At 53.7% G+C, this 18,387-nt stretch overlaps 2 protein-coding genes across 2 annotated transcripts in view; both read right to left on the bottom strand.

The window, feature by feature from the left end:
- The window catches only part of MFAP4 (microfibril associated protein 4), a 6,810-nt gene extending 1,934 nt beyond the window's left edge, over window positions 1-4,876 (bottom strand). The window contains exons 1-4 of the mRNA XM_032765174.2: window positions 4,651-4,876; window positions 1,601-1,685; window positions 1,228-1,388; window positions 862-958 (exon numbers count right to left, since the gene is read on the bottom strand). Of these exons, the coding sequence (XP_032621065.1) occupies window positions 862-958; window positions 1,228-1,388; window positions 1,601-1,685; window positions 4,651-4,656 (349 nt within the window). The 5' untranslated portion in view covers window positions 4,657-4,876. The remainder of the gene's footprint in view (window positions 1-861; window positions 959-1,227; window positions 1,389-1,600; window positions 1,686-4,650) is intronic.
- Window positions 4,877-8,356: 3,480 nt separating this feature from the next.
- On the bottom strand, window positions 8,357-17,455 carry LOC116816148 (serine protease 27-like). Its single transcript, XM_032765168.1, has 6 exons — window positions 17,374-17,455; window positions 12,047-12,073; window positions 10,757-10,922; window positions 10,275-10,546; window positions 9,341-9,510; window positions 8,357-8,665 (listed from the first exon to the last, which is right to left on the bottom strand). The coding sequence occupies exons 1-6, from the start codon at window positions 17,453-17,455 to the stop codon at window positions 8,357-8,359; spliced, it is 1,026 nt and encodes a 341-aa protein (XP_032621059.1).
- Window positions 17,456-18,387: the final 932 nt, after the last annotated feature.

The raw sequence follows: 18,387 nt of genomic DNA, 5'->3' as shown, positions 1-18,387 counted from the left end.
TGTGGGGCTGGCTGGAGGGGTGTGTAGGTGGGAGTGGGTGGATGGATGGATGAAGAGATAAATGGGGGTGGATGGTAGGTTAGATGAGGTGGGGGTGGATGGATGGATGGGTGTGTGGGGCTGGCTGAAGGGGTGTGTAGGTGGGAGTGGGTGGATGGATGGATGAAGAGATAAACGGGGGTGGATGGTAGGTTAGATGAGGTGGGGGTGGATGGATGGATAGAGGTGGATGGGGTGGATAGATGGGTGTGTGGGGCTGGCTGGAGGGGTATGTAGGTGGGGGTCGGTGGATGGATGGGTGGATGAAGAGATATATGGGGGCAGATGGATGGATGGAGGGGTATGGGGGTGGATGGATGGATGGGTGTGTGGGTGGGGGTGGATGGATGGATAGGGGTGGATGGATGGGTGTGTGGGGCTGGCTGGAGGGGTGTGTGGGTGGGGGTGGATGGATGGATAGAGGTGGATGGGGTGGATGGATGGGTGTGTGGGGCTGGCTGGAGGGGTATGTAGGTGGGAGTGGGTGGATGGATGGGTGGATGAAGAGATATATGGGGGCAGATGGAGGGGTGTGGGGGTGGATGGATGGATGGGTGTGTGGGTGGGGGTGGATGGATGGATAGAGGTGGATGGGGTGGATGGATGGGTGTGTGGGGCTGGCTGGAGGGGTGTGTGGGTGGGGGTGGATGGATGGATGAAGAGATGTGGGGGTGGATGGTAGGATAGATGAGACAAGAGTGGACAGGACAGAGATGGAAGGATGGAGGGGCAGCGTGGCAGAGGCTAGGACTGGTAGGATGAGCGGGTGGGGGGAGGTTGACCCAGCTGGCTGCGGGGCCAGGGCCCCGTCCCATCACCTACCCAGCCAGTACTCGCTGTCGGCCCTGCCGAACCCGAACCGATAGTCGTTCCAGCCCCGGAAGAAGCTGACCGAGCCATTGAAGCGCTTCTGGAACACCTGGTGGCATGACGGAGGGAGAGCGGGGTCAGGCACCTGGGGGAGGGGCTTTGGGTTAGGTCCAGCAGGACGTCCCTTATGGCCTGAAACCTCGATGGATAATGGATCTATGGGCTGAGCCAGTCAGGGACAGATCTCTCCAGTGGGGAGCGGGGCAGGGGACCCATCCAGGACTCCTGGGTTCTCTCCCCAGCTCTGGGCAAGGAGTGGGGTCTGGTGGTTAGAGCAAGGCGGTGGGCACACCCCTGGCTCTTAACGATGCTACGCACCGTCCACTTCCCGTCGTCCGTGGTCATGTCGCAGTAGACTGGCACGGGGATGTTGGGGCCAGACGGGTAGATCAGATAGACGCCGTCCGTCTCCGATCCCTGGTCGTAGACGTCCTCACAGTCCAGGGGAAAGGAGTCATCTGCGCACAACTTCTGCTGAGCTGCCCAGTGGAGAGAACATTAGCCAGACCCTGTCCCTGTTCCCCGACGTGTCCTGTGCTGGGATCGAATTCTCCACCTCTGCCTCTAGCAGCACTACATCGCTCTTCTAGGGGGCAGCAGGCGCTTCCTGCCCCTTTATGCTCCGCCTGGCCACTAGTGGGTGATGGGGCAGGATACGCTTAGCTGGGAACGGGCTTGTTATGGGACTTACCTTGAGCATTGATGGCTTGGCCATCGGTCACGGGTGCCCACGCCAGGAGAAAGAGGAGCAGCAGGAACTGGACCAGCCAGGATGCCTGTAGCAGCCGGAGAAAGAGACACACCGAGTGAGGAAGGGACCTTCATCTAGAGTAAAAATGGGAGACCCTGGAGTCGGACCCTCTCCTGGCTCTGAGATCACGGGGTGAAGAGCCCCAGATTCCCCCCTCCCCATAGAGATTTAATGTATAGTCCCACAAAGCTTTTGTCCTGGGAATTGGTGACATTTTGGGGCTCACCCAGATCAGTAAGACCCTGGGACTTTTCCTCTCTGGTTCATTCCCCCCAAAGGACTGAAACTTTCCCTTTGGTCTCAATCTACTTGGGACACTCGCTGCACCATGGGTATAGCTACAAGCTTTGTCACATATACCCCTGCATCCAGGCATTGCCATCACCCGGCTACCGAGCTCCACACGCCCCTCCGGTTCAGAACGTGACACGCTTCCATAAAAGACCCACTGGGCGTCCATTGACATTGAAGACAGCTGACTCAGTTGCTTATTCTGGGGTGGGGAGGGTCCTGTTCTCCCCTGGAGGCGGCTGGACCCCAATGGCCTTGCTTTAATTCACAGTTTCCAAATGTTCAGTTCCCAGGGGTTAATTCCCCTCCCTGTGAAAAACTGATGCTTCATTTGCCATCAGAATTTGTCTAGCTTCAGCGTCCAGCCACTGGATCATGGTAGATCTTTCTCGGCTAGATTGAAGATCCCATTAATAAATACTTGTTCCCCATGTAGGTATCTGTGGACTGGGATCAAGTCACCCCTGGAGTGTCTCTTTGTTAAGCTAAATAGACTGAGCACTTGAAGTATCTCACTATTAAGGATGGTTTCTAATCCGTTCATCATTCTCGTGGCTCTTCTCTGACCCACCCTTCTTGGATTGTGGGCACCAGAACTGGATGTAGCAGTCGCACCAGGGCCAGATAGAGAGGTCAAATAACTAGGGCTGTCGATTAATGGCAGTTAACTCAAGCGATTAACTCAAAAAATGTATTGCAATTAAAAAAATCAGTCGGGATTAATCAGAGTTTTAATTGCACTGTTAAACAATAGACAACCAGCTGAACTTTACTGAATATTTTTGGATGTTTTTCTACATTTTCATATATAATGATTTCAATTACAATACAGAGTACAAAGTGTGCAGTGCTTGATTTATAGTATTATTTTTCATGACAAATATTTGCCCTGTAAAAATGACAAACAAAAGAAATAGTATTTTTTAGTTCACCTCATACAAGTACTGAAGTGTGATCTCTTTATCATGAAAGTGCAACTTATAAATGTATATTTTTTTGTGATATAACTTCACTCAAAAACAAAACAATGTAAAAAATCACAGCCTACAAGTCCACTCAGTCCTACCTCTTGTTCTGCCAATCACTAAGACAAACAAGTTTGTTTACATTGACGGGAGATAAAGCTGTCAGCTTATTATTTGCAATGGCACCTGAAAGTGAGCTCAGGTGTTTGCATGGCACTTTTGTAGCCGGCATTGCAAGGTATTTATGTGCCAGCTGCGCTAAACGTTCGTATGCCCCTTCATGCTTCAGCCACCATTCCAGAGGACATGCTTCCATGCTGATTACCCTCGTTAAAAAAATAATGCATGAATTAAATTTGTGACTGAACTCCTTGGGGGAGAATTGTATGTCTCCTGTGCTGCATTTTACCCACATCCTGCCATATTTAATGTTAGAGCAGTCTCGCATGATGAACCAGCACACGTTGTTTGATTTACAAACACTGTCACTGCAGATTTGATAAAACACAAAGAAGGCACCAATGTGAGATTTCTAAAGATCGCTACAGCACTTGACCCAAGGTTTAAGAATCTGAAGAGCTTCCAAAATCCGATTGGGACGGGGTGCGGAACATGCTTTCGGAAGTGTTAAAAGAGCAACACTCCGATATGGAAATTACAGAACTCAAATGACCAAAAAAGCGGGGGGATATATGGGGATAGATAGATAGATAGATAGAAGGGGATTATGGGTGTAGCTAGATAGATAGATAAAAAGGGGGGTTATGTGATAAGTAGAGAGAAGGGGATTACGGGGCTAGACAGATAAAGAGAAGGGGGTTATGGGATAAGTAGATTAAGTTATGGGATATGGACATGGAAAGGGGTTATTGGATAGGTAGAGAGAAGGGGGTTATGGGCTAGGTAGATGGAAGGGGTAATGGGATAGGTAGATAGAAGGGGATTATGGGGCTAGACAGATAAAGAGAAGGGGGTTATGGGATAGTTAGAGAGAAGGGGGTTATGGGACCGGTAGAGAGAAGGAGATTATGGGGCTAGACAGATGAAGAGAAGGTGGTTATGGGCTAGGGAGATGGAAGGGGGTTATGGGATAGATAAAGAGAAGGGGGTTATGGGATAGGTAGAGAGAAGGGGATTATGGGCCTAGAAAGATAAAGAGGAGGTTATGGGATAGGTAGATGGAAGGGGGTTATGGGCTAGGGAGATGGGAGGGGGTTATGGGATAGATAAAGAGAAGGGGGTTATGGGATAGGTAGAGAGAAGGGGATTATGGGCCTAGACAGATAAAGAGGAGGTTATGGGCTAGGGAGATGGAAGGGGGTTATGGGATAGATAAAGAGAAGGGGGTTATGGGATAGGTAGAGAGAAGGGGATTATGGGCCTAGACAGATAAAGAGGAGGTTATGGGCTAGGGAGATGGGAGGGGGTTATGGGATAGATAAAGAGAAGGAGGTTATGGGATAGCTAGGCGGACAGACAGGGGTCTGCGTGGGGATGGCTAGACAGAAAGGACGAGAAGTGGGGCTGGGGATCAGTAGCTGGCTCTGTAGAAGATGGTTGGCCAGACAAGGAGGGTTTCTAGCCGTTGCTACCGGCCAGAGCCGAGACAGACCCAGCGGCAGAGGCAGAGCGCTCGTGCGATCCCACATGCGGCAGGGCCTGGCTCTGTTCACACTGAGCTCCGTCGGCCCCTACTTTCCAACCCGCTCACCCAATGCCCCAGGTGCAAGTTACCTCCATGGTGCCGTGTGCTGCCCGTCGACTCCTGGCCTGCAGCCCCTGACTTGTGTGGCCGGAGCTGACCTGGATCACCGCTAGCTCTGCTCCCGTCTTCCCGTCTTTTCCGCTCGGCTCCCCGCCCCCCAGACACCCCCAAAGGCAGGGGATCAGCTTACAGGCTAGAAATCACGGCACAGGGGCTGTGTGTAAACACAACATCTGGCAGGAAATGAAAGAGGGGGGGGGAATCGCAGCCGTGGCCTGAGCTAGGACACCCCCGCCCTCCGGGTGGCTTGGCGTGAACATATTGTTCACCGTTTGCAGGCTCACGTGTGAATGGGCCTGGGCCAGCAGTGGTGGGGGGCGGAGACAGAGGCGCCTGCTGGGGAGTGCAAGGGTCAGCTGGGGCTCAGAATGCCTGGGTTCTCTCCCCAGCTCTGGGAGGGGGGGCTAGTGGTTACAGCAGGCGGGGCTAGGAGCCAGGATGTCTGGGTTCTCTCCCCAGTTCTGGGAGGGGAGTGGGGTTTAGTGGGTTAGAGCGGGGGGGCTGGGAGCCAGGACTCCTGGGTTCTCATTCAGCTCTAGGAGGGGAGTGGGGTTGGGGGTGGGGACTGGGAGCCAGGATGCCTGGATTCTATTGGTCAAGAGAGGATCCTAAGCGTAGGCTCTACAGGGTTAAAATTCCTCTCTGGTTTTAATACAGCCTTCAGCTCAACCGTGGGAGCAGGCAGCATCTGGCTTGAGCCTCAAGCTCACCCAGGGCTGGAAGTAACCCAGCGAGGTCCTGTCTGAACCCGCCCAACCCCACCCTTTTGCCTTCCTTCCAGCACCTCCGGGCCTTGCAGGGAGAGCGGAAGGGGGAGGCACGTCTGTGGCACACATCCAGATGTGCACAGCTGCACGTGTTCACTTCTAGCCCGCTTTGCATCCCCCACCTGGATCAGCAGCAGGGAACTGGGTGGCATCCAGGGGATCCTGAATTCTCTTCTCCATGAAGGGAACATCAGGTCAGCCCTAAACCGAGGCCAGGGCCCGCCTCCCCCAGCCCCCATCCACACCCGGGGCAGGATCGTCCCCAGCCTGTCTGCTCCCCAACGGAGACACCCCACCTCGGCTGCGTTGCACGTCCCATCTCTGCTTGCTCTGAATTGCAGCTACCGTGCACATTGGACCAGTTTTAAGGGCAGCCCCCCAAAAAACAAAGCAGGAATCCCCCCCTCCCTTCTCCCGAATGTCTGGAACACAGGACTCCCAGCTGCACTTTATTTCTGTTGCTTATTAGCTCCAAGAGGCCACATTTGGATTGAAAGGAGTTTATTGGCGTAGAAAGAAGAATCCAGGCCTGAGCATATCCAGAATGCACGCTGGGCACATTAAACAACATAAAAGGCCCGCGAGCCGCGGCTGGTGGCTCGGAGGTGGGCTCCCAGGGTGGAGAAACAACCCAGCTCCTCTCTACAAACAATTCACTTGGTGGGAGGTGCCTATCACAGAAGCAGTGGGCCGGACAGGGTCATCTCCTTCAGTCCCACCACACTGAGGCAGGGCCAAGTCAACCTAGACCCTCCCTGAGAGGTTTTTGCCCAACCTGTTCTTAAACACCTCCAGCGTAGGGGCCTCCCCAGGGAGCCCGTTCTGGTCCTGAACTAGTCTGAGATCTGGAAAGTTTTTCCTGATATCCAACCCTTGCTGCAAACGGAGACAATTCCTTTGTCCACCCGTTAGTGGAGCTGGAGACTCAATCAATGGTGAGGAGCCATTGGCTTATCTGGTGTTCGGCTCAGACTCCTAGGCCCAGATCCTGAAAAGGTATCTAGATGCCGAGCTCCCAGTGAAATTCAGCTCCCTGGAGGATCTGAGCCTTCGTTAGAGAAGGGAGGAGAAGGATCTGGAGTGGCACTCACAGAGAGGAGACTCATTTGTTCCCATTATCGCCTGCCACGTTTGGAACCTTCTGAGAACGTCAACCCAAGGACGCAGAGTTTATAAACTTCATTTAAGAATGCAAACTCCCTGAGACTAATCTCTCTGGCCCAAGGGTCCCAGAAATTCTGCCTTCAGTGTCACAATACCCTGTCCAAGCAGCTAGGTCGAAGGAGTCTAACAGCAGTTGAGAAGGTCACGTTTCCCCACTGGCGCAGCCGGCGGAGTTTGCAACCTCCATCTGCTAACCAGCTGTGGACCAAAGAAGTCATATGCTCCACTGGCAATATATCGGAATGCTGCATCATCTTGTGCATGACTGAAACAAGCTACCGCACCTCCGATAGCGAAACAGACACTCGATCAGACGGAAAATAATAACCAACGGTATCAAGATTTTGTGGATTACAAAAACTAAGGAAATTCCCAGACAAAAAACTTTGTTAAAGCCGTAACCAATTCACTTACAAAACATCGGCAAAGCCTGAAATATTTAAAGTCACAATAAAGTTAAATGGTTGAAATACTGGGAAACTCATACCATTTCCACAAATATCTGTAATTCTGGCATGTTTATCAACACACCTCTATTCATCCATCAATGTGGTGTCCAGCTACCGGACTACTCCTTTATATCAGAACATCTGAGCTCTAGCTCATTCACAGTTTGCCGTCCAGAGAGGAAACACCATAAAGCTACATCAGATGATCTCAGTACTTAAATATCTGTGTTTTATGATTTTTTAGATTTAGTTCGTGTGAGAAATGCCATCAATTAATCCATTGTAAATATAATCCGGGAAATATCCTCTCAAATGTACATAGGGGGTCATTCAACCCAGTGAAAGAGACTTTCACTTCAAATTAGCAAACAAAATGCTTGTTCTTATGGTTTGTAACCCAGATTGCTGGTTAAAAGAGGATGGTGGTGGAAGAGGAGAATTGAAAACGTTTTTATTTATTTATGTCAGGATTTTTCCTATTATTTTCCTCATCTAAATGTGCAACTTTCAAATGTTCAAACCTTTGCAATTTTCAAATTTTCTACATTTACAAACTCAGTTTCCCTCTCAGTCTTGGTTTTTCTAGGTGAAAAAAGCCAACCTCTCTGAGTCGCTTTTCAGAAGATCGGCTTCCCAATCCCCTCATCGTCTCAGAAGACCTTTTCTGCACCTATCCAACTCTGAGTCCCACTTTCTTTAACTCGGGTGCCCAGAACTGAGCACAGGAGTCCAGATGAGGTCTTCCCTGGGCCTTGTCCGATGGCATTAATACTCATCAATTGTTACCTGGTCAAAATCAGAAATATTGACATGTTGTTGTCAAATTAGCAACATTCAAAACATTTTTGATTAGCTTCACCCTCAGCCAAAACCTCCGTGACTGCTCCCAAGTTATCTCGCCCACCTGGCAAAAACAGATGCTGTTTGCTGGGCCCCGTGTATTTATGAAATGATCAGCAAAGGTTGTTTTGTTAAACTCCCTAGTCCTAAATATATACCTGAAGATAGAGATCTAGAACAAGTGGTTGACCACCCCCCCATGATTACAGCACCCTTGCTGTAGTTGCAGAGGAGTGTACACACGTTTAGAGTGTTTCACAAAGTTTTTTGGCTGGGAATTTCCTTAGTTTTTAAATGTTTAAAATACTTCCCCAAAGGGAATGCTAAAACCCAGGGCCTTTAGGTAGCCAACACAGGAGACTGGACCAGAAATATAGATTTCTTCTTCCTTTTCCTTCTAGCTTGATAGAGGAGTGGGGGAATTCTCTCTTTTTCTCTGTCCACCCACCTTGGTTTTAAATCAGATATAGCAGGCAGGCCAAGAGCAGCAGGGTGTTGGCAATGACAGAGGCAGCCTGGCTGGGTGAGCCAGTGCCAGGGTGCTTTTGGCCCTTGATGTCTGCCACAGCACGGGATTCCCGGCCTTTGGGCTCCTTTACAAACTCCAGGTTTGGGATATACTCCCGGATCCAGCTTTGGTAGGAAGTGAGGCGACTGTAGACTCCGGGGCGGTTTTTGATGGCGCAGCCTTCACCCCAGCTGACGATTCCAGCCAGCACCCAGACATCACCCACAATGCACGCCATAGGGCCACCAGAGTCACCCTAAGAGCCGAGAGAGAGAAGGGTTAGTGTACTGGGCTGGGAACAGGGGGTTGGGGTCTATTCTGAGCTATGCCACGGACTTCCTTAATCACAATGGGGCCCTGATCTCGGTCGGGGTCTGTGCAGTGCCTGGCACAATGGAGCCCCAGTCTCAGTCAGGAGGGTCTCTGCAGGTGGCAGCTCTGAAATGCAGCCACCTCTGGGGTGGGGCAACCGGATACACACAGCAGTGCTCCAAAGGGATGGCTCGCCCAGCACTAAAATGCAGCCACCTCTGGGATGCGGCTTGGCAGGTGGATAACAGTTGCCCTGTGATGCAGCAAAGGGATTGTCTAGTAGCTGTGACCTGCTCTGTGATGGGATCCTGGGCCTATAACCCACCCCAAGCCTGCTCCCTGGGCTGGGAGGCAGGACTCATGGGTTCTCTACCCAGCTCTGGGAGGGGAGTGGGGTCTGGTGGGTTAGAGTGGTGGAGCTGGGAGTCAAGACTCCTGGGTTCTCTCCCCAGCTCTGGGAGGGGAGTGGGGTCTGGTGGGTTAGAGCAGGGAGGGGCTGGGAGCCAAGACTCCTGGGTTCTCTCCCCAGCTCTGGGAGGGGAGTGGAGTCTAGGGAGTTGCGGAGATGAGGAGGGGCTGGAAGCCAGGACTCCTGGGTTCTCTGGCCAGGGGCTCTCACATGGCAGGCGTCCCTCATGCCCTCTGCGTAACCGGCACAGATCATGTCATCCTGGATATTCCTGTGGGGCAGCCTGTTCTGCATGTTGGTGAGGTACAGGATCCTGCACTTCTTGGAGTCAATGATGGGGACTTGCAGCTTCTGCAGGGTCTGCGGGGAGGGCAGGTCCACTGCAAGGGGTGGCAAGAGCTGGTGGTGAGGCGCTGGGCTCAGCCCGGCCCCTGGGGAGCAGCGCTGAAGTGCCCTCCCCAGAGCACCCTGCCGTTCTGCCTTTGTCTGCTCCGGCGTTTCTTCTCCCGCGGCCCGGCCATTGCATCCAAGGCTCTTCCACGCTTTCTTTCTAAGCCCCCTCTAATGCAGGAGTTTCTTTTTCTTTTTCTCTTTCTTTCTTTCTCCCCTGTTCCCCCATTCCCTTCCTTCCTACTCTACAGTTCATTTCTTTCTTTCCTTCATTTCCTTGTTCTTCCCTTCTCTCTCTATCCCTCCTGCAACCACAGGGGTTCGTTCGCTCTTTTTCCTGGCCTTTTCTCTTTCTTTTGTTCTTTTGCTGCCCTCCCCTTAAGTCCAAGGCTTTTTTCACTCTTCCATTCATTGTCTCACTGGCTCTTTCTCTGCCAGGCCCCCTGTCTTTAACTCGAGGGCTCATTCTTTCATTTTTACACTCTGTCCTTCCCTCGGCGCGTCCCACCCCTTAACGTTAGGCCTCTTCCTTCCTTTTCGTTTGTTTTAATGTGTCAATTCACTCTTTGTCCCCTCCTTTAACATTAGGGGTCAGACTTTCTTTCCTTCTTTCTTTCTTTCTTTTCACCCATCACTCGTACTCCAGATTGTCTGACCCCTGCCAGATCTCACTCCTTCCCATCCTTCTGGCCCCGCATTCCCCTAGACCTACCCCAAGGACCCATCCCCACCCAGGTGTCCCATCCCGACCTACCCCAGGAGCGCACATGGCCCCAGCCAGTCACCCAGCAGACTTTGCCCGGGGGGAAGTGGACGGAGGCATCCGGGAGGCAGATGGGCAGGATGTAGTCAGTGAAATTCAGCCGCTGGCCCAGTTGGACCAGGGCAATGTCTCCGCTTGTAGTCTGCCCAGCATAGCGGGGGTTGGTGATAATGCGCTGGACCGGGCAGGCGCACGCGTTAGGGCCTGGCTTCAGCAGCTGGTGGGCCCCCAGCACCACCCGGTACTGGGTCAGGTTCTGGACCCTGGTTGGGTGCAGAGAAACACAACAGTGACAGGTCAGGAGTGAGGGGCACCGGCAGAGCTGGGGGGGGCAGGGCTGGGCTAGCAGGGGCTGTGGGTTAGGAGTGAGGGGCACTGGCAGAGCTGGGGGAGCCCAGGGCTGGGCTAGCAGGGGCTGCGGGTCGGGAGTGAGGGGCAATGGCAGAGCTGCGGCTGGAGAACTCCGTACTTACTGGAAGAAGCAATGAGCGGCCGTAACTACCCATTCGTCATTGATCAGGGACCCCCCGCACATGTGGGCTCCTCCCCACTGGATGCTGGCCTGCCAGGGGAACTCTCCCGGCACCGTGTCCTGCCCCTTCACCAGCCGGTTCAGGTTCAAGCGAGGCTGCCCACAGACTGCGGAGAAAGGGGACAGGAGGTCGGATTCTGGCTCGGCTCTGGTGTCTGGTGGGTGGCGTCTCCACCTGTCTAATCGCACAAAATCAAACACCTTAGCCCCTCCCCTCCCCTGAGGCCCCGCCCCTAACCCGAGGCTCCTCCCCTCCTCACTATATTCCCCCTCCCCTGGTGGCTTGCTCGCCCCGACCCTCACTCATTTTCACTGGGCTGGGGAAGGGGGCTGGGGTGTGGGAGGGGGTGAGGGCTCTAACTGGGGTGTGGGCTCTAGGGTGGGGCCAGAAATTAGGGATTTAAGGTGTGAGAGGGAGGTGCAGGTTGAGGCAGGGGGTTGGGAGGCAGGCGGGGCCGAGGGCTTTGGGCTTGGGCTCTGGGGTGGGGCTGGGGATGAGGGGTTTGGGGTGCTCCAGGCTGGGGGGTGGGGCCAAGGGATTTGGAGTGTGGAAGAGGGCTGTGGGTTGGGGTGCAGGAAGGGGTATGGGCTCTGGGCTCGGGTTTAGGGTGCAGAAGGGGTCTCTGGGGTGGGGGGGCTCAGGGCTGGGGGTGTGGGCTCTGGCGTGGGGCCGGGGATAAGGGGTTTGGGGTGCAGAAGGGGTCTCTGGGTTGGGGGGGCTCAGGGCTGGGGCAGGGGGTTAGGACTCAGGGTTGAGGCACTGGCTTACCTCAGGCAGCGACCGGTCAGTGGCCCAGCGGGGCCAAAGCAGGCTAGTCCCTGCCTGTCCTGGCTTCGTGCTCTGCCCCAGAACTGGCCTGCAGGTCTGGCTCCTAGGCAGGAGGCCAGCAGGCTCTGCATGCTGCTCTCGCCCACAGGCACCGCCCCCGCTGCTCCCATTGGCTGCGGTTCCCGGCCAATGGGAGTGTGGAGCTGGTGCTCGGGGCAGGGGCAGCGCATGGAGCCCATGGCCCCCCAGCCTAGGAGCTGGACCTGCTGGCCACTTCCAGGGCGTAGTGCGGTGCCAGGACAGGTAGGGACTAGCCTGCCTTAGCCCCGCTGGGCCGCCAAGCAGACTTTTAAGGGTCCCTTTCTGACCGGGTGTTCCAATTGAAAACCGGACACCTGGCACCTCTACTGCTGCGGGGCTGGCACCGGGCGTGGGCATTGCTGAGAGTGGCTCAAGACTCACCTCCGTTTGCCTCGCTCTGCTGGGCACCTGAAATGCAAAAAGACAGAGTTAGAGGGAGAGCCACGGGGTCTGCCTAGATGCAGCAGCCTCAAGGGTCCTTTCTCCCATCCACCACCAGGGGGCAGCAGAGAGGCCAGCTATGTTACCCAATTCCACCCCAGAGGTGGCTGCATCTCAGCACCAGGTGAGTCATCCCCCCTGTGGCACTGCTGTGTGGCTGTTCCTCAGCTGCCCCACCCTAGAAGTGTCTGCATCTCAGCACCAGGCAAGCCATTCTGGTGCAGTCTTGAGTGTGGCTGTTCTCCAACTGCCCCACACCAGCAGTGGCTGCATCTCAGTGCCAGTTGAGCCATCCATGTGTGGCTGTTCCCCAGTTACTCCACCCCACAGGAGGAAAAAAAAGGTCTTCTGAGCTGGCCAAAAAGTTTGATTTGGACATTTTTGGACAGAAAAATTCCTGCTTCAAACAGATTTTCAATTCTGAAGTGTAAGGAAATGAGCAGGGGGAGGGGGAGGAGAGGAGAGGGGAAGAAAAAAAGTTCAGAAAAAAGTGGAAATAAAAAACCCCCTTTTCGATAGACCCAATATGGGAAAAAAATTTTTTTCAGTTCCTTAATATCATCAGGGTTTGGACGTTTGAGCCCAGTTTCAGCTGGGAAAAAAGTTTGGAAAATATTTGAGTGGCAGGAAACTGTTTCCCACCCAGCTCTGATTTGGGCTTCTTGAAGCAATTGGTTCAGGCTCTCTGAAGACTCAGGCAGTGTTGGTTTCAGTCAGGGTGGTTTGAACCTCTCTGAGCAATCGGCTCAGGCTCCTGGCAGACTCAGTCAGCCCCACCATGTTGGTCACCCTCTGAGCAGCCCCCTGCCTCAGGTTCGCCCCGCTGTGACGGGTCTGGGATTGAGGGTCTCGGACCCAGGGCTGTTCCCCAGCTGCTCCCAGAGGCAGATCCACATTCCAGGGCCGGGATGGGATCCGAGAAGATGCATCACAGCTGGTTTCATGCTCCCATGTTTAATTACGGGGTGGCAATTACCCGGGATTACGGAGAAGGAAGTGAAGGATGGAAGCAGGGAGCTCCAGCACCGTGGAATGTGGTTCTGCCTTCGTGTCGTAACAGGTCTGGCGACAGGCCCGGCCCAGCGTCTTTGGGCTAGTCACACCCCGGCATCCTTAAACCTTCCTGCTGCCCCGGATTAGCCCCACAGGCCCATCTACCCTGGTATTGCGCCCCCACCCCTGTCACCCTGGGCCAGACCCATGGGCTCATCTACCCTGGATCCCGCCCCCACCCCTGTCACCCTGGGTCAGACCCATGGGCCCATCTACCCTGGTATCGTGCCCCCACCCCTGTCACCCCGGATCAGACCCATGGGCCCATCTACCTTGGATCCCGCCCCCACCCCTGTCACCCCAGATCAGACCCATGGGCTCATATACCCTGGTATCGCGCCCCCACCCCTGTCACCCCAGATCAGACCCATGGGCGCTCATATAGCCTTGGCTATCGCTCCCCCACCCCTGTCACCCTCAGATTCAGGACCCATGGGCCCATTCATCCCATGTGATCCCGCCCCCACCCCTGTCACCCTGGGTCAGACCCATGGGCCCATCTACCCTTGGTATCACTGCCCCCACCCTGTCAACCCCTGGAGTTCAGACCCATGGGCCCATCTACCCTGGCATCCCACCCCCACCCCTGTCAACCCCAGGTCAGACCCATGGGGCCATCTACCCTTGGTATCGAGCCCCCACCCTGTTCCACCCCGGATAGACCCATTTGGCCCCCATCTACCCTGAGATACCGTCCCCACTCCTGTTCACCCCAGGTCAGAACCCATGGGCCCATCTCCCCTGGATCCCACCCCCTACCCCTGTCACCCCGGATCAGGACCCATGGGCCCCATCTACCCTGGTTTATCCCGCTTCCACCTTGCCTGTCACCCCGGGTTCAGACACATGGGCCCATCTACCCTTGGTAATCGCGCCCCCCACCCCTGCTCACCTCGGATCAGACCCATGGGCCCATCTACCTCTCGGTTTATCGCGCCCCCACCCCTGTCAACCCCAGACTAGTCAGAAACCCATGGGCCACATCTGCCCTTGTATCCCTACCCCCACCTCCTGTTCACCCCGGATCAGAACTCCATGGCCCATCTTACCCTGGCGATCCCACCCCCAACCCCTGTCACCCCCAGATCCAGACCCATGGGCTCTATAACCCTGGTATCGCAGCCCCCAACCCCTTGTCACCTCGGATCCAGACCCATGGGCCCATTCATAACCCTGGTATCGCTGCCCCCACCCCTAGTCACCACTGGGTCAGACCCATGGGGCCCATCTGCCCTGGATCCCACCCCCACCCCGGCGTCCCCCCGGATCAGACCCATGGGCCCATCTACCCTGGATCCCACCCCCACCCCTGTCACCCCAGATCAGACCCATGGGCCCATCTACCCTGGTATCGCGCCCCCACCCCTGTCACCCTGGGTCAGACCCATGGGCCCATCTACCCTGGATCCCGCCCCCACCCCTGTCAGCCCAGGTCAGACCCATGGGCTCATCTACCCTGGATCCCGCCCCCACCCCTGTCACCCCGGATCAGACCCATGGGCCCATCTACCCTGGATCCCGCCCCCACCCCTGTCACCCCAGATCAGACCCATGGGCTCATCTACCCTGGATCCCGCCCCCACCCCTGTCACCCCGGATCAGACCCATGGGCCCATCTACCCTGGATCCCACCCCCATCTCTGCCATCCCAGGTCAGACACACAGGCCTATCTATTCAGGTATCCCTCTCCCATCTCTGCCCCCCATCTAGCATGGCATCACGTCTCCTCCTTCCCACTCCTTGGCAGTGTGTACTCCATCCACACGACCCACATGAATGACGTTGCCTTTTGCCAGGCTTGCCCCGGCAGTGGCTCGTTAAGAATTACAGCGGTCCCTCATTAACCAATTAAACAGCCCAGCTGTAAAACTCCCCCGGAGGTGTGGAGTTCTGCCGGCTGCTTGCGCCTGGGGCCGGGGGATGAGCGCTTGAGAAGACAGTGCCCACCTTATCTTCCAGGCCCGGCCTCACTGGGGTCCCGGCGAGCAGAGCTGTTCGCCTGGCATGGCTCGGCTGGAGTGTATGGCAGGTCGGGCATCAGCTGAGGGACACGGAGGAGAGACAATGGGATAGCTTTCTCCCCTCACATAATTCTGGAGCCCTTCAGGACAGGAGAAAGGCAGGACTCCTGGGTTCTCTCGCCAGCTCTGGGAGGGGAGTGGGGTCTGGTGGGTTGGAGCATGGGGGCCTGGAAGCCAGGACTCCTGGGTTCTATCCCTGACTCTGGGAGGGGAGTGGGATCTGGTGGGTTAGAGCAGGGGGGTGGGAGCCAGGGCTCCTGGGTTGTATTCCCAGATTTGCTAAAGACTCCCCGTGGGTAAGTCCATGCTTTGCTCTGGAGCTCAGTTTTCCCCTCTATAAAATGGGGCGCATGATTCTGTGTAGCTTGTAGCAGGAACTGTCTCTTCGTGTTTGTCTGTGATGGGATAAAAAAGTTTGTGCCAGATTCTTCATTTGATTAGGAGAGCGGCTTAAAATATGTGGGGAGGGATGTGCAGATACTGAGAAAAAGACAGCTGCATCTGAGGCAGGGCAGATGAGGAATAGGCCCACAAGGATGGCTCGCCCAGAGCTGCAATGCAGCCACCTCTGGGGCAGAGCAGCTGGGGAACAGCCGCAGAGTATTTGCATTTAATCAGAGTCTGACTTAAATCTGCAGGTGATTCTAACTAGGGAGGCATTGCATAGACAAGGGTGGACATGAAACTCAATACAAAGGTTGCTAGGAAAAGGTGAAACAGGCCAGAGAAATAACTAAATGATTTCTATTGCCTATGTAATGAACCACACTGGCGCACGCTTGATATGGATACAGATTTAGGACAGTTCTTACAATTTAACCCATTTTTTGTGCCAATATAGATATATACTTTTTTTTTGCATTATTTTAACCAAAATCATGTTGCATGTTTGCACAAAACCGTTTTGTTCAGCCCAGGTTATGGCATTTTTGGATCCAGCTACATTTTCAACTCAAACATTTGACCCAGAATTTAGTATTTTTTGACAAACCTTGGCTTCTTTTCCCCACTAAATGTCTTGGATTTTTTGCATTTTTGGACCGGGTCCTCTTTCAACCACAATTTTTGGGTATTTGACCCCAAAATCTTTAACCAAGATTTTAGTAGGTTTTTTAAAGACAAATTACTGCTTTTTCCCCAAACCACCAATTTTTTTTGACCAGTTCCCCTTTCAATCCCAATTGTTGGTATCTAAATTTTAGTATTTCTGAGCAAATGTTTGCCCCTCTGAAAATATCTTTCAGCCCAGCTTTTTGCATTTTAAAATATTTTTTACACTGATTGATCTGGTTTTTTTCCTCTTCAGAAATATTTTTTTTCTGCCCAGAATTTGGCATTTTTTAACCCAGACTGTGGCAATTTTGGGATCACAAGTTTTTTTTAAGCATGGATGTTTCCATCACAAATTACTTGACCCAGAATTTTGCAGTTTTTTAACCAAAACCTTTGAACACCCCCGATACTGCAAACTGATGACAATTTTGCAACCAGCGACTGATGCTGACACAAAGCCAGAACAAGGATAACAGGCTTGGCAGGACCCTGTCTCTAGCCCTCAGCCAAGGCAGTAAGTTCGTTAGACCAACTCCACCAGCAACATCAATTAACAGGAAGCTGCAGATTTGCCACAGTTCAGGGAATACTTTAGATACAAAGGACACAGCCCACCCTTGACTCAGGGAACTATGAATAGAACCAGGAGTCCTGGCTCCCAGCCCCCCTCTGCTCTAACCACTAGACCCCACTCCCCTCCCAGAGCCAGGAAGAGAACCCAGGAGTCCTGGCTCCCAGTCCCCCCTGCTCTAACCACTAGACCCCACTCCCCTCCCAGAGCCAGGGATAGAACCCAGGAGTCCTGACTCCCAGCATCCCCTGCTCTAGCCCATGAGACTGTGCTCCCAGACCTAGGGGTAGAACTCAGAAGTCCTGACTCCCCAGCTCCAGCCCACTAGACCCTAGTCTATTCCCCTCCCTGAGTGGCAGATAGAACCCAGGAGTCCTGCTTCTTCCCTCCCCACTCCCTCGCTGTAAGCAGATCACTCAGACAGTGGACGAAGTGGGCATTCACTCATGAAAGCTCATGCTCCAATACGTCTGTTAGTCTATAAGGTGCCACAGGACTCTTTGCTGCTTTTACAGACCCAGACTAACACGGCTCCCCCTCTGATACTCAGACAGACGGACTCTCTCACCCATCAGCACAATGTGCAGGACCAGGGACCCCATTCTCCTTGCCCAGCTCAGCCCGCTGGCCTTGGTTCGCCGCTCCTCCATACTGCTCATTAGCAGCACCAATCACTGAATCCAAAGGGGATTCCAAAGCTCCCTGAGAGAGAAAGGCAGCCAGGCCACCGGGCGATGCACCCAGCCAGGAAGGGGTGTGCACCCCAACACGGTTTATATCCAGCCAGTTAGTCTGCCTAGAATGTTAACCAACAGGTTCAGCAGAGGTCGGCACATGTCCTTCCTTCTGCCCAAGCATCCCTGTTGCCGCTTGCCAGATGTGCACCAATTGTTCCCTCAGTTCTCCTCTCCTGCTCCTCCTCCTTCCTCTGGGGCTTCCCTGGCCTCCCTCCTTTGCTGCTGCTGGCACCCCAGGTGACCCCAGTTTGTGGGCTGAGGTGTCAGAGGCAATGCCTTGCCAATAGTAACACGGCCCTCCGGTGCAGGATCAATAAATGGAGCTGCAAAAAGGTGCTGGGGTTCTTCACAGTAATACTCCAGTAAGAATACAAGTACTGTGATAGTATTAATTACGATTTATTATTACTTGTTATGTTATGTTATTTTATTTTATTTCATTAGAGGTGGTGCTCTGGTATAGCACAGTAATGCTCCTGCAAGCTCACTGGTGGGTGCTATGCGATGGAGCTGCAAAAGGTACTCTGGTATTTTTACAGTAGTACTCCAGCAAGAATATTAGTACTGTGGTATTAAGATTACAAAAGGTATTTGGGTATTTCCAGTAAGAACGCTAATACTGTAGTATTCTAATTATGACGCCCAAAGGTGCTCTGGTATGTTGGAGTAATAGCCTAGCAAGCTCTCTGATAACATAAATGCTCTTAATAGAGATACCAAGAATTCCCTGCTATTCTGCTGTAATACTCCAGTAAGAAAACCAGAACTGTGGCACTCTTAGGAGAACTGCGGTTGGTATTCTGGTGGATTACAGTAACACGCTAGTTAGATCATCCATATTATTG

The sequence above is a fragment of the Chelonoidis abingdonii genome, chromosome 4, assembly GCF_003597395.2.
Source record: "Chelonoidis abingdonii isolate Lonesome George chromosome 4, CheloAbing_2.0, whole genome shotgun sequence".
Lineage (NCBI taxonomy): Eukaryota > Metazoa > Chordata > Testudines > Testudinidae > Chelonoidis > Chelonoidis abingdonii.
Note: the sequence above shows the minus strand (reverse complement) of the source record. Positions and strands in the feature narration are given on the sequence as shown.

What these genes read in the sequence shown, in the direction of transcription:
- LOC116816148 (XM_032765168.1), bottom strand. Translation starts at nt 17,455, where the DNA reads ATGGAGGAGCGGCGAACCAAGGCCAGCGGGCTGAGCTGGGCAAGGAGA. An exon ending in GCCGCTCATTGCTTCTTCCA is followed by an intron (nt 10,547 to 10,756) that starts GTAAGTACGGAG and finishes GCACCCAACCAG; the next exon opens with GGTCCAGAACCTGACCCAGT. An exon ending in GGGCCATGTGCGCTCCTGGG is followed by an intron (nt 9,511 to 10,274) that starts GTAGGTCGGGAT and finishes CACCCCTTGCAG; the next exon opens with TGGACCTGCCCTCCCCGCAG.